The sequence below is a fragment of the Symphalangus syndactylus genome, chromosome X (assembly GCF_028878055.3).
Source record: "Symphalangus syndactylus isolate Jambi chromosome X, NHGRI_mSymSyn1-v2.1_pri, whole genome shotgun sequence".
In the NCBI taxonomy this organism is placed as follows: Eukaryota; Metazoa; Chordata; class Mammalia; order Primates; family Hylobatidae; genus Symphalangus; species Symphalangus syndactylus.
This window is the reverse complement of record NC_072447.2, coordinates 106,640,605-106,654,126: the sequence shown is the minus strand read 5'-3', so window position 1 is coordinate 106,654,126 and position 13,522 is coordinate 106,640,605. Positions and strand designations below refer to the sequence as shown.

Sequence of the window (13,522 nt, the reverse complement as noted above, 5' to 3'; positions counted from 1 at the left end):
GGGAGGGGTGGCATCGGCGATTTAAGGCTGTCTCTGTCTGACCTCTTGAATGCCTGTTTCAACAATATGAATTTAAAACCAGGCACTGTGATTGCTCACCTGATTTTTGGTTCTCATGATGATGCTTTTCTGTATGCAGATAGTGGTTACAATTTGGTGTTCCTGCAGGGGGTACACAAGGTATAGCCTTCTATTGCACCATCTCTCTCTGTTCCTCTAGTTGGTTCTTGACAACTATTGATAATATGTATTATTAAATACAGTATCTGGGCCATCCCTAGGCAAAATGTGATTTGCTGTTTTCCACTAGTTCTCTTCCTCTATTTTTCCCACACTTCTATTTCCCCTCATTACCTCTCCCAGGGGATTTCAATATTAAAAGACACTTAAAAAGACTATTTCACTATTTGAATGAAGTGCTAATAGAATTTTAGGTATCACTGGGTAGAGTTTTTTTTTTTAAACAATGCAATTTCGTGAGAAGAAGAATTGGTGTCATTCTGGAAGGTTTTTCTTAGAAAGAAATAAAATAGAATTCTGATTTTTTAAATGAGAAACGAACTTCTGGTATAGTGAAACGTATGCCTTATGAATGTATAATTTTATGTTCAAATCAAGAAAAATATATTTAAACATTTATCCTGTGGTTGATGTGAGAGCAATTTGTTTCACAGCTGATATTACTGAAGGAAATACTAGGAGAGGATGAGGAGGAAATTCAGATTTAGTATTCATTAGTAAAATAAACTCTTTAGCTAAGCGCTAACCTTACTAGCCAAGTCCCCTCATATCCTCCTGTGCCTGGAAGTTAAGGTGGATTTTTCCTAGGCTGGAAAGTTCTTGGACCTCTTCCCCATAACTTTCTTCTTCAAAATCCCCATGTTGTGCAAGATATTCACACTGTACTATTGCCACTAACAAGGCGAGGATTGTGGTGAGAATCTGGTCAAAGTATAGCCTTGATTTATAAAAGAAACAAGTTAATGTGTTAAGAAATTAAGTCAGGGTAAGAGAGGGATCAACTAGTATAGTGTGAAAATGTATATATTCTGAAAATAGGCCAATCCAGGGGTCCTCATATCACTGTGGTGACTGGCCAGTGGAATGACAAAGTAGACTAGGACTGAAGAGTGAGCAACATGAGGCCCCTTAGGATCGTCAGTTCCAGTGCCCTCAGTTTACAGATGAGCTCCAAAGCTCACAATTGGATTGCAATGGGGACTGTTGTGGGGTGGGGGGAGGGGGGAGGGACAGCATTAGGAGATACACCTAATGCTAAATGACGAGTTAATGGGTGCAGGAAATCAACATGGCACATGGATACATATGTAACAAACCTGCACATTGTGCACATGTACCCTAAAACCCTAAAGTATAATAAAAAAAAAAAAAAAAAAAAAAAAGAAGAGATCCAAATTACAAGAGAGGCAGATAAAATTTGAATTCTTTAAACATTCATTAAACTAAGTTTTGGAGAAAAAAAAAAAAAAAAAAGAACATGCCAAGAACTGAGCTGAAAGAACCCAAACCAAAATGTAGGATTCCTCTCAGGCTTATGGTCTTGCCCCTTTTACCACACAGCTTCTGTGGCTAGCCCTTTAAAATGATTCTTGATTTCCATATTTGTAAAATGAGAGTTTAACAGTTCATGTGTCTCTCCTTACTTTGTGTGGAGGATTCACTTATACAAAAGATAAAAGAAAACCCAAAACAGACTTCTGGAATATTGTAGCCCTGTTGGTTCTTCATTTGTAGGGGCTGTATGAACAGCATGAAGTGAAACAAATAAACAACAAACGCATATTTTTTCCCCCTAAATAGTTATTTAAATGCTATTTTTGTTTCTGGGGCAGTAGGGATAAAAGCTTTGAACAGTTCGTTCATGAGGAGCAGGGCTTGAGAAGATGACTTCCAAGCTCCTGAGGGGCTCCGAGCCTGGGCGGGAGGGTATGAACATGAAGCCTCCTTACGTCTATCTCAGCCTCCTGCCTTTATCACCCAGTGGTGAGGCTCTGCTTGCCTTTCCTGCTCTCTTGGTTTCCAAGGCACCCTGGGCAAGTGATACCACCCCGCTACCCTGGAAACGGATCACCCTTTGTTTTCATGTTTGGACTCTCCTATCTTGTGTCACAGGTAGGGGTGCGCTCCAGGTGGACCTCATAATCTCCATGGTTCCGTCCTACTCCTCCCTGATGATCTCCCCTCTCCTCCTGGCTACAGTGGTACTTCCCAGGACCAGGTTGGGGAGGCAGAGGGGCTTCGCTAGCAGACGCAGAGGCGAGGCCGCCAGTCGAGGACGAAGGGGAGGTGAGGGACCAGGGTCGCGAGGGCTGTAGGGGATACCCTGCTGCTTGAGTCCAGGCCTGCAGAGCCCCTTCAGGAAGGTCTGGAGCAGTAAGCTAAGGAGTTAGAAGGTATTCCGGGACCAATGAAAGGTAGGGAGAGCCGAGGAAGATTCCTTTCCTAGCTTGGTCAGTAATGTGCAGTGTGCCCCGCTTCTGGCGAGTTATTGTCCATCTCTGGGCCTCGTTTTCCTCTTCTGCTTGCACAACACCAAACTTCTTTGATTTCAGTAAAGGAAGTGCCGCTAATTCCTCTTCCCCTCGAGGCCTGTTTGAAGACCCTAGTTGTTCCTTTGACAATCTTTGAGCCCTGATGTTTAATCCTTTCAACCGACGGCAGCGGGTTCAGTCACCAGGACACACAATTGTAGTTGAAGGGCGCTCTATCTTTTTGTCCCTGGGCGAGAGTCAGGTCTTACACAGCTTGCCTCTTCTTTTCTCTCCAATTCCAGATAACATCAAGATGCCAAAGACTGAGGAAACTGTGCTCCAGAATGATCCTAGTGTAGCAGAGAATGGGGCCCCTGAGCCTAAAACACCAGGGCAGAGCCAGAAAAGCAAGAGTTTCTGTTTAGATGACCAGTCTCCTGGTAGGTCTAGAATCATGTCATCACTTCTATGGACAGCAATTAGGCTAAAGGAATAGACAGCCTGTGATTTAAGGGCCTTTAAGGGATATAGAAGGCTCTTGCAACCTTGCATTTTTCCTTACTAATCCTTCTGTTACTCCTCTTTTGGATTATTCTTTCTCTTGTCTTTCTGCCCCCTCTAATTTTTACATGCAGGACTTAGGCCCCTAATTGGTAAGTAAAATTAAAAGATTTTTGTTTTAGAGAAAGAGACCGACAAAGCAAGTTACTTGTGTTTGACAATAGTCGAGAGTGATTTAGTCAGTTCAAAGCCTGGGAAATAAATAGCATTCTTGTATTTTGATTTTGTAAGGTGTAAACGGTAGATCTAGGACAGATCAGAAGTGATCCAAATTATCTGTTGCTTCAGTTGTGTTGTGTCCTTTTCCAGGGGTGCTTTGTTGACATAAAAATTACCACTGCTCTGGGGTAAAATTATTTAGATCTTTAATAATAGCATTTTTATGTGAACATTGGGACTTTAAGTCTTTTTCACACCTTATGTTAGGCATTTGAAGCTTTGGCTTGACTAGTCCAACCTCACAGGGACTCAAATTGCAGTTCTTTTACAATAATCTCCAGTGAATTTAACCAAAGGTTAATCTGCAGACCTCTCCAGATGTAGCAATTTACTCTAACCTCTTGAAGACTGAAACGGGAAAAAATATGAAGTTGAATCACGTGTTTCTCTCTGGTGGCCACTTGGGGTCACTGCTAGTAAGCAGAATGGCACAATTCATACTTCATAATACCTCTCAAATAAATGATGTCTTAATGAATTAATTAGATGGTATATTTTAACATATGCAGCTTTTTAGTTAGGATAGAAAGGAAATATCAGTTGATGAGACTAACTTTTCAACAAAAGTCTCATCAACTGTTTTTTAAATGAAAAACAAATGGGCATAAATAGACCATCTTCTTGGAGTGAGTTTTAGGATTCTTGCATGTGAATTTTATTATATCTTAAGGATACATCGTTCTCTCCGACCAAGTTATGAAACTACATTGAAATTGACTTACAAAATAGTTTTATTGCGTATTTTATTTTGCATATCAAGTAATAATTGTGACTACTATATATACTTTGTTTCACTACTGAAAGTACTCTGTATGATGAATTTAGAACATTGGTTCCCCAATTCGAATGCTGGGCTATGACATAGTTCTTACCGATATTGAATGAAATAAAACAATAAAGATGTTGTAATGAGTTTTTAAAATAATATTAAATTGATTCAATTTAAAAGACTACTCTTAATGCTGACTGTGTTTTCGTTATACTTTCTGAGGTGTTAAAATATGTTTTCTTTTTATGAAGTGATTATTTTGATGATGGTAGGGTGGTTTCATTGTTTGTTTGCTTTCATGTCCATATGTGGAAAAATAAAAATTGTCAAATCATTATCTGTCACTCATGTTGTTTTGAAATGTTGTCTGTTGAATACTCAGATTTGGAGACTACTGTTTTAGGAGCAGGATTCAGCTTTAGAGCCATCTAGTAAGATTCGTGTGGTATCTATAAGGAGAGTTTAGCCTTCATCTTGTGTGTAGCCCCTGAGGTAGGAAGAGAACAGTGGGAACACAATAACTTTTAGATACACATTAATTTTTCAAATCACAACTTATTCATTGCTTGCCGTGTTTTGCTTATGGTTTTACATTTCAAGTGGAAGGTTTTCAAAACTGTTTTATGTTTTTCAAAAACTAATTTCTTCCTCCCATGCCTGACTTCTCTGAGATGTTCAGTGTTACTGAAGAGCAAAGAGTTCAGAAAACTTCTGATAGTAAAATGATTGAATGAGTCTGTGTAAGATCCATTTGATGAATCTAAACTTGAGAGCCTTACTTGGCAGAGTGAATCTCTAAATAAAGTAAAAATTCTCTTTGTGTGGGTTCCCTGTTGATAATGGTTATGCTTTTTTCTTTTTTCCCAGAGAGCAGACCTGATGTCTTTTCTGTCACAGATCTGATAGAGACAGTTAATGAAGTTTCCAAGCTGAGCATTTCCCATGAAATTGTAGTAAACCAAGATTTCTATGTGGAAGAGACCATTTTACCTCCAAACAGGTGCAGATTCTTCAGTTTTTTTTCCATTTTACTCTTCGGGGCGTAGGTACATAGCACAAATGACTTTTGGTCAGGTTTGAAGCATCTTATTAATAAATTTAATGGTTGAGTGTGTCTTATATAGTACCAACAAATCAGTGTAATTATTACTTTAAAAGGGTCAAAGCAGCAAATTATATTTAAACAGGTAATAAACCAATGCAGTTACAGGTTGAACATCCCAAATCTGAAATCCACGATGCTCCAAAATCCAAAACATTCTGAGCGCCATCATGATGCTCAAAGGAAATGCTCATTGCGGTACACAAGTATGCTGCAAATATTCCAAAATCCAAAAAATCCGTAATCTGGCTAGGCGCAGTGTCTCACGACTGTTAAGTTCCAACATTTTGGGAGGCCGAGGCAGGTGGATTGCCTGAGTCCAGGAAGTCAAGGCCAGCCTGGGCAACATGGTGAAACCTTGTCTATGCAAAAAATACAAAAATTAGCCGGGCATGGTGGTGCATGCCTGTTGTCCCAGCTACTCAGGAGGCTGAGGTGGGAGGATCCCTTGAGCCTGGGAAGCAGAGGTTGCAGTGAACTGAGATCGCGATCACGCCACTGCACTCCAGTCTGGGCAACAGAGTGAGACCCTGTCTCTAATAATAGTAATAATAATAATAATAACTAATAATAATCCGTAATCCAAAATACTCCCGTCCCAAGCATCTTGGAAAAGGAGTATTCATTCTGTATTGTCAAAATGTTCATTTCAGGATCTTAGTTAATAATGAAACATAGAGTGATTTTCAGATCTTTTCAGACAGACTTGGAAGAAGTAACTCCTAGCCGTTCATCTTTTAATTGTCTACAGATTAAACAGGCACAGATGAGCAGATTTTCTAATAGTGGTTTTGTTCACTCTTCATGAGTAGGAAATTTCAGGGGACATTTCTGCTTCATAATCAGTGTAATAAAGATTCTGCGAATCAAGATTAGAACACCATCGATAAATAGTGTGCTTCTACAATTAGGCTTTATATTGGTTTCTCTTAATTATATTAATATAACAATATATGATTAAGAATCATCCAGCATTTATGGATTGAATGCTTCTAGTGTTTATTAAGAGTTAAATGGGTTGATTTCTTTGTCAGAATCTATATTTTATGGTATTTCTAATTTCCCACCTTAAATGCTTCTGTTATTTTGCCACTTTTGGGATTCCGTTACTTAAAGCACCTTGCTTTGTCAGTGGTTCTCTTGATCTTCATAATTCTTAGATTTTCCTTTGTCTGTTGCAAAGGATGGCTTACCTGAAGGAAGTTTTTTTACCAAAACACAGGTCTCGTAGCATCTCCCTCATTGCCTTTATAGTCCCTGCGGCCCGAGTTAGATTTATTTTTCTCCTGGTAGGGGTGCAGAAAAAAGTGAAGCTAAGAGAATGAAGGTCTGTTAAAGTGGCTAGGGATCTCAGGGGGTGGATAGATGAAGCAGGAGGAATAATATTATTTAGGGCTTGGATTTCACTGTGTTTTTTAAATTAACAGGCTTTTTCAAATGTAGTAATACAAAATGTATACTGGATAAGAGGTTGAAATAGAGTTTGGGGTTATCCATTATCTACAGATAATTGACAATTAGTTTTCCCTTTGGACTTATAAAATTATACTAAGCACAGTTACCGGTTTTTAGGGGAAATCTCATAATCAGACATTTATTCAACAAACATTTATTGAGTACTTATTAGGTGGAAGGCAGAATGTTGAAAGCTGAAGACATATAGCTGAGTGAGTCACTGTCTTTGCCATCTAAAAGCTTCTGTAGGGAACATAGTCAAATAGCTACTGTGCAGAGTGATAAGTTATCTCATATCTAGTGTGTGGAGTTCTATGCAGTGCTCAGCTACCTGGGGAAGGTCAGTGAAGACTTTCCTAATAAGGTAACCCTTGAATTTAAGTCTTTTCAGGTGGTTTAGGGCAGAAGGGACTCTCTTGGAAGAGGAAATGTCATTTCAGAGCCATAGAGGGATGGAAGACAATTATATATTAATTATAAGTGGACTGTTATTGTTAGGGCACAGGATGTAGGAGGAGAAAGAAGGTTAAGGGAGGAGAAAGAAGGTTAAGGTAGGAGAAATGGCAGAATAGGATCATGAAGGGACTTAAAGGCCACGTACACTGCTAGAGATAGGTAGTTTCTGAAAAACTTTAAATGAGTATGCTATTATGATCAAATTTGTATCTTAGAAAACTCATTGATTCTATCAAAAATATGTACCATTGTTGGGGTAAGGTTTTGTGGGTATAAGGTGGCCATTTAATAGACTATAGCAATAGTTCGGGAAAGAGATGACAGTGGGTGGAGACTGATTCCAGAGATATTTAGGAAGCAAAATCTCTGGAATTGGGTGACTGAGTGGATAAAAGACATGAGGGGAAAGGAATTAAGAAGGACTACAGTACACACCAGATAGATAATAGTTGAACTTTCACAGGTCAGATTGTTGTGTTGGAGGAGAAACTTTGAATTTTTGTTTCATATATTTTTTAACCACTTGTATTTTTGTAAACAGAAAGCATACATTACTATTACATGCATACATGCATATATATACACATGTATGTATATACATATATGTGTGTATACATACATGTGTATATATATGTATGTGTGTGTGTGTATATATATCTATTTTTTTATTTTTATTTATTTATTTTTTTTGAGACCGAGTCTCGCTCTGTCACCAGGCTGGAGTGCAGTGGCACTATTTTGGCTCACTGCAAACTCTGCTTCCCGGGTTTAAGCAATTCTCCTGCCTCAACCTCCCGAGTAGCTGGGACTATAGGCACCCGCCACCACGCCCAGCTAATTTTTGTGTTTTCAGTAGAGATGGGGTTTCACCATGTTGGCCAGGATGGTCTCAAACTCCGGACCTCGTGATCCACCCGCATCGACCTCCCAAAATGCTGGGATTACAGGCGTGAGCCACTGCGCCCGGCCTACTATTATATTTTTTAAAGAGAATAAGTCTCAGATTTCTGGTTACAGAACTAAGTATACATGAGGAACAAATTTAAAGAAGGAAGATAAGGAGTTCAGTTTTGGGCTTGCTGAATTTAAAGTGTCTCAAAAGACCTTCAAGTATTATCAAGAGGTAAAATCCTTTCCTAGATTTCAGGCCTGAAGGAAAAATAGCATCTGGTTCAAAGTTTTAAGTCTATGGCAGTGGAAACTAAGTCACACATCCAGGCTAGGCGCAGAACTAGGGTTAGAAGTCAGAGTCTCAACTCCTAGTTTACGGTTCTTCCTGCTGCAGGAAGAGAGCGTCTCTGGAACCTTGAGGTACCCTTCTGAGAGAATTTAGCCAATGCTTTTCCATCTGAGACTAACTTCAGTTTATTCAGCCCTTCTCAAGTCTAAACATAGGTCCTCTTAGCCTGTCAATTTAATGGTCTTTCATAATTTTAAATGCTGCTTGGGAAATTATGATCCTGTATCAATTCTCTAGGTAAAGAGCAATCTGCTCATTTAACCCTTCTTATAGTGTAGAAGGCAGGTTTGCAGAGGCAATGTACAATGCTTTTTGGAACCATCTGAAAGAACAGCTATTGAGTACTCCTCCTGACTTCACTTGTGCTCTTGAACTTCTAAAAGATGTTAAGGAGGTGAGTAACCAACTCCCATTCGTGGATGGGAAGTTCCTGGGTATCTCAGAACCTTGGATCGTCAATGGCTATTAACATATCAAGTAGCATACTTTTTTTTTAACGTGACCTACTACTTAAATAGATAGGATGGGGCAGCTTCCATTGTATTTGTATAAGATGAAACTTGACCATTGGGCGATGACTATAACAATATATAACTCAATTAAACAAATTCTTACTGAAACCCCACTATGGTCTACGTGTTTCAGAATCCCGGAGATGAATAGGCGAGCCCTTGCCCACAAGGGACTTACATGTTTGAGTCAAAAGGCTATTTCAAGGAAACCTTAAAGATTCCAAATTTGCTATTTTATCCTCACATTTTGGAGTAAAACAATCTAAAAATGTCCTTATCCTTTATTAAGAATGCATCATCTCCTTGTGGTGGTGTGTATTTCATATTTCTTATCTCCCACACATTTAAAACCACATTCTTATTTTTATTCATATTTTTACCTCATTCTACCTAAAAAGTAATAATGACCACTACTATAACTGATCCCAGTGAAACCTTGAATGGTAATTGTCCCCTAAACAGAAAGAAATAATGCTCTCTAAGAAACGTAGAGACTCAGTTCTCTGCCCCCTAGAAGACATAATCTGGGATGCCTTTGGCCTAAGAGCGTAGTTCATTGGAGAAAGTTTGAGGTTCTAAACAGAACTTGGCTCCTTTGATTTCCTTTGTTGGGCAGACCTTGCTATCACTGCTATTACCATGACAGAACCGCCTAAGAAATGAGATAGAAGAAGCTCTGGACACAGATCTCCTCAAGCAGGAAGCAGAACATGGGGCCCTGGATGTCCCTCATCTTTCTAACCACATTCTCAATTTGATGGCTCTGCTATGTGCACCAGTTCGAGATGAAGCGATACAGAAACTAGAGACCATAACAGATCCAGTGCAGTTACTGAGGTGAGAGCCTAGATGTGCTGTCCCCCAAATCTGCCTTAGACACTGTGCCAGAGAACTCTGAGCCAGCTACTGTGATATAGCCCCTGTCTTATCTAGCTCTTGTGTACTGACAACCTGACTAACACACCTTTTCTCCTTTCCGGATTATTGGCTTTTATTTTCCAAGGACAGTCTCTCAGGGTTCCTTTGATGATCTTTAGATCAGTTGGGTCACCTTTATGTCATGATACTGTTAAGACATTAAGGTATAGTAATTCTTTCTCCTATAGAGTGCAAATTGCCTTTTCCCAGATGTTGTCCTGTTTGTCCCAACCCAAACCTTGTGAGGGGACAGGAAAGAGGATTATCCGTGTTTCACAGCTAGAAGAACCAGGACCCGGAAAAGTAAAATGATCTGCTCAGCGAGTTAGAAATTCAGTCACCCACATCCCAGCTACCCACATATAATTGTTAACACCTTGATGATTTTCCTTTCACTGACTACCCTTTTTTCAAGGTGACAGAATGACTACAGGCAAAAGAGCTCTAATCTGGTTGTTAAAGTGTCAGGAGGTATAACTGTCCTTAGTTTTGCCATCAACTCACTCTATGGCCTTGGGTCACTGGCCGCAGTACCATTATTCATAAGTTGAAGCAGGACTGTTTGTTTTTAAGGCTTCTTCTAACTCTCAAATACTCTGCTTTTATGGCTCCTTGCTTGGATTCCACCCTTCCAGACTAGATTTCCTTTAATAGTGTAAATGTTCTGTTTCTCCCTATGGCAGGGGCATCTTCCGTGTTCTGGGCCTAATGAAAATGGACATGGTGAACTCTACCATCCAGAGCTTTCGACCCTACCTGCAGGAGCATTCCATCCAGTATGAACAAACTAAATTCCAGGAACTCCTTGATAAACAGCCCAGTATGTTTAAAATTTAAGGGCAGGAGAGGGGAGATTTGACCTCGGGTCTGCCTTCTTATAGCAATAGAGGCTACTTTCTATTTTTTGAATAGAAAGTTCCTTCCTTGGGCAAGGGGTAGGGAGAAGCAGTGTTCCTCTAAGATAGAAAGATCTACAAAATCACTTCTTTGTAGACCAAGAGTATGTCTCAGAGCCGTCGTCTTTAAGCCTTGGAATTTTAAGATGCATATTCCCTTCTCGTCATAGTTCTCCTGGATTATACCACAAAATTGCTAACCAAAGCAGCCACAGACATCACTACACTACGTCCGAGTTCTCCTGACTCACCTAGCTCCTCCTGCAGCATGGCGTGTTCACTTCCAAACGGGGCAGGTAACAACTCAGAGCCCCCCAGTCCAACAATGGTGCTATACCAAGGCTACCTGAACCTCCTCCTCTGGGATCCTGAAAACGAAGAATTCCCGGAGGTAGGGATGTGTGTTTGGGCATTGCCTTGTTCTATGGTATTCAGTGCCTCCATTCAAACCCTCCTCTTCTGATGGGCTGTCCTTCGCTCCCTCACCAGACTCTGCTGATGGATGGAATCCGGCTCCAGGAACTGGCGTTCCAGTTGCACCAGTTAACTGTCCTGGCCTCAGTCTTGCTAGTGGCCAGAAGCTTCTCTGGTGAAGTTTTATTCAGCTCACCTGAATTTGTGGATAGACTGAAATGCATCACCAAGGCCCTAACTGAGGAATTTATCTCCAGGTAAGATTCATAGATCTCTGTTAGAGAGGGAGATGTGTGGTATTTGGGACATAGGTAATATCAATACTATTATTGCTTATTCTTCATCACAGACCACACAAAGGCCCTTGGAAATGATCTGCAAAGATTTTGGTATCTTTGATAAGTTGTACTGAGGTTTGGGATACAGAAAATAAAACTTATTTTCCAAAGAGGAGAGTGTGGAAGCCAGTTTGCTACAAATATTCCTTATGTGTTTGCTAAAAATGAGTCATTATATACTTGATTGAATGACAGTGGATCTGTGCTATGTATATCCAGAAGTTGATGAGTTGGTCAGTGATACTGACCATTCACTGCATGTGGGGGCAGGGATATTATACCAAAGTACAAGGAGGAGTAGGAAGTCCAAGCCTCTTAATATATTTGCAATTTAATGGGTGGGGTAGGATAAAAACCATGAAAAATATCCAATAGAGTCTTAAAACAATATTTAAATACAGTTGATGGGACTGGAGAATGCTGAGTAGATCCAAGGATGGAACTGAACCCTTGCCCAATTTACTTTGTTTTCATTGAAGTGGCATATGGTGCTGTATGTTTGGATCAGGTGGTACCTTGCGGGTAACAATGAGTGTATTTCATCCGCCCAGTGGCTAATGCCGTCTTCTGGTGGCAGAGAGATGGAATTCTTCCTGGAATAGGCGTGGCTTGTGGTATGAGGCTCTCCGGGCTTTGCCTCTCTGCCAGGCCCACTCTGCATTCTATCCCTTATTATCTAGGCCTGAAGAGACTATGCTGAGTGTGAGTGAACAGGTGTCTCAGGAAGTCCATCAAGGCCTTAAGGACATGGGCCTCACTACTCTGAGCAGTGAAAACACAGCGTCTCTGGTTTCCCTCAGGGCGTGCCTATATCACCTCCCTCCTCAACCCCTAGAAAGTGCGCCCTCTCACCGTTACATCACCAGCTTTCCTTCATGCAGTTTAGGGTGCTAAGAACACCCAGACACCACTTCTCCTCGCTTTATTTTATTTTGGTGTGGGTGAGGAACAGTGATCTAGGTTTGAGGTTCCTGCTCTTGGATATGGCCATTGAAGGGGTGAAGGGTTTACATCCAACTACTGGCTTTCTTTAGGATGGGGGTTGCAGGAGGGCAGGATCTCAAGGAGTGCTGCATGGAGGGGAATTCTGAGATCATTAAGGGAATGATGCCATTAAAGCCTCATGAGCAGACAACTAGGACGAATGGAATCCATATTTGCAAAGATCAGCAGCAGTTATGCACTAGGGCTGAGGGCAGGTGCTATAAGCAGGGACTCCAAGGGTAAGGATATCAGTTCAGAGGCAAGTTCTGGGACAAACTCTTAGGAGTGCAGAGTAATAACAGGAGCCAGAGGTATTCTGAGGGAAGGCACACAAGTTACTTGGAGATGAGGGATGGAAAAGGGCCTGAAGGCTACTCTCCTCGGGAGTTTCTACAGCTGCTTCTGGGCTCATTCCCCACAGAGGCTCCTTGTGAGAAGCACCCCTTGTTGGAGGTGTTTAGGAACTTGATGCCGTTGTACATGATGGGCAGGAAGAGAAGCAACATATGGGGAATAATGCCTCCTCTCAGAGCTAAGCCCTCATGAATTCCATAATCCAGGCCTCCCTGCCACCGTGTCCCTAAGCAGAGTGCTCCAGGGCCCGGGGAAATGAGCAGAGCAGCTGTAGCTGGACCATCCTGGCTGTGGCTGCCCTTTGCTGCTGCCCTCCATCCTAATCAGCCCTTGCTTACACCTCACAGTTCTCACCATACCACAGATAATCTACCCGCAGCTTGGTACAGGCATCAGCAGTGGGCGCTGTCCCTCACAGATTTTTTTGACCAGCGTGGAGCCCAGATACTGTGGAAACAAGGAGTGACGAGGCTTAAGAAACTCTGCATCACCACCCCTGGGTGGCTAGCCAATTCAGGACCATGCCTCCGGCAGTGTTCTCTATCCAAAAGATCACCAGGAGCACACCTGGAGCCAAACAAACGCGGGCTTTTGACTCATTGCAGTGAGGGAGAATGTGAACCAGGGAGACCCACGGGGGATCTCCCAATAAGAGGGTGTTAGGGATGACTTATTTTAGGATCTGGGCTTGTGTTTATTGACTTTTGTGGCGGATTTAAGGAAGTCAGGGTTTGCTCTGGATTGGATTGCTCTTGGGAAGTGGGGATAAATCTAGAAAAACGAGTAGAAATGACAGGGTGCAACTTGAGAGA

At 41.3% G+C, this 13,522-nt stretch overlaps 1 protein-coding gene across 1 annotated transcript; it reads left to right on the top strand.

The window, feature by feature from the left end:
- Positions 1-2,249: 2,249 nt before the first annotated feature.
- Positions 2,250-12,892, top strand: LOC129475368 (T-complex protein 11-like X-linked protein 2). Its single transcript, XM_055267450.1, is given in 10 exon segments — positions 2,250-2,307; positions 2,795-2,932; positions 4,909-5,041; positions 8,568-8,688; positions 9,423-9,643; positions 10,408-10,544; positions 10,791-11,011; positions 11,110-11,291; positions 12,053-12,161; positions 12,818-12,892. Coding segments are annotated over 9 exon segments (1,326 nt in total). The 5' UTR covers positions 2,250-2,307; positions 2,795-2,805.
- The last annotated feature ends 630 nt before the right edge of the window (positions 12,893-13,522 follow it).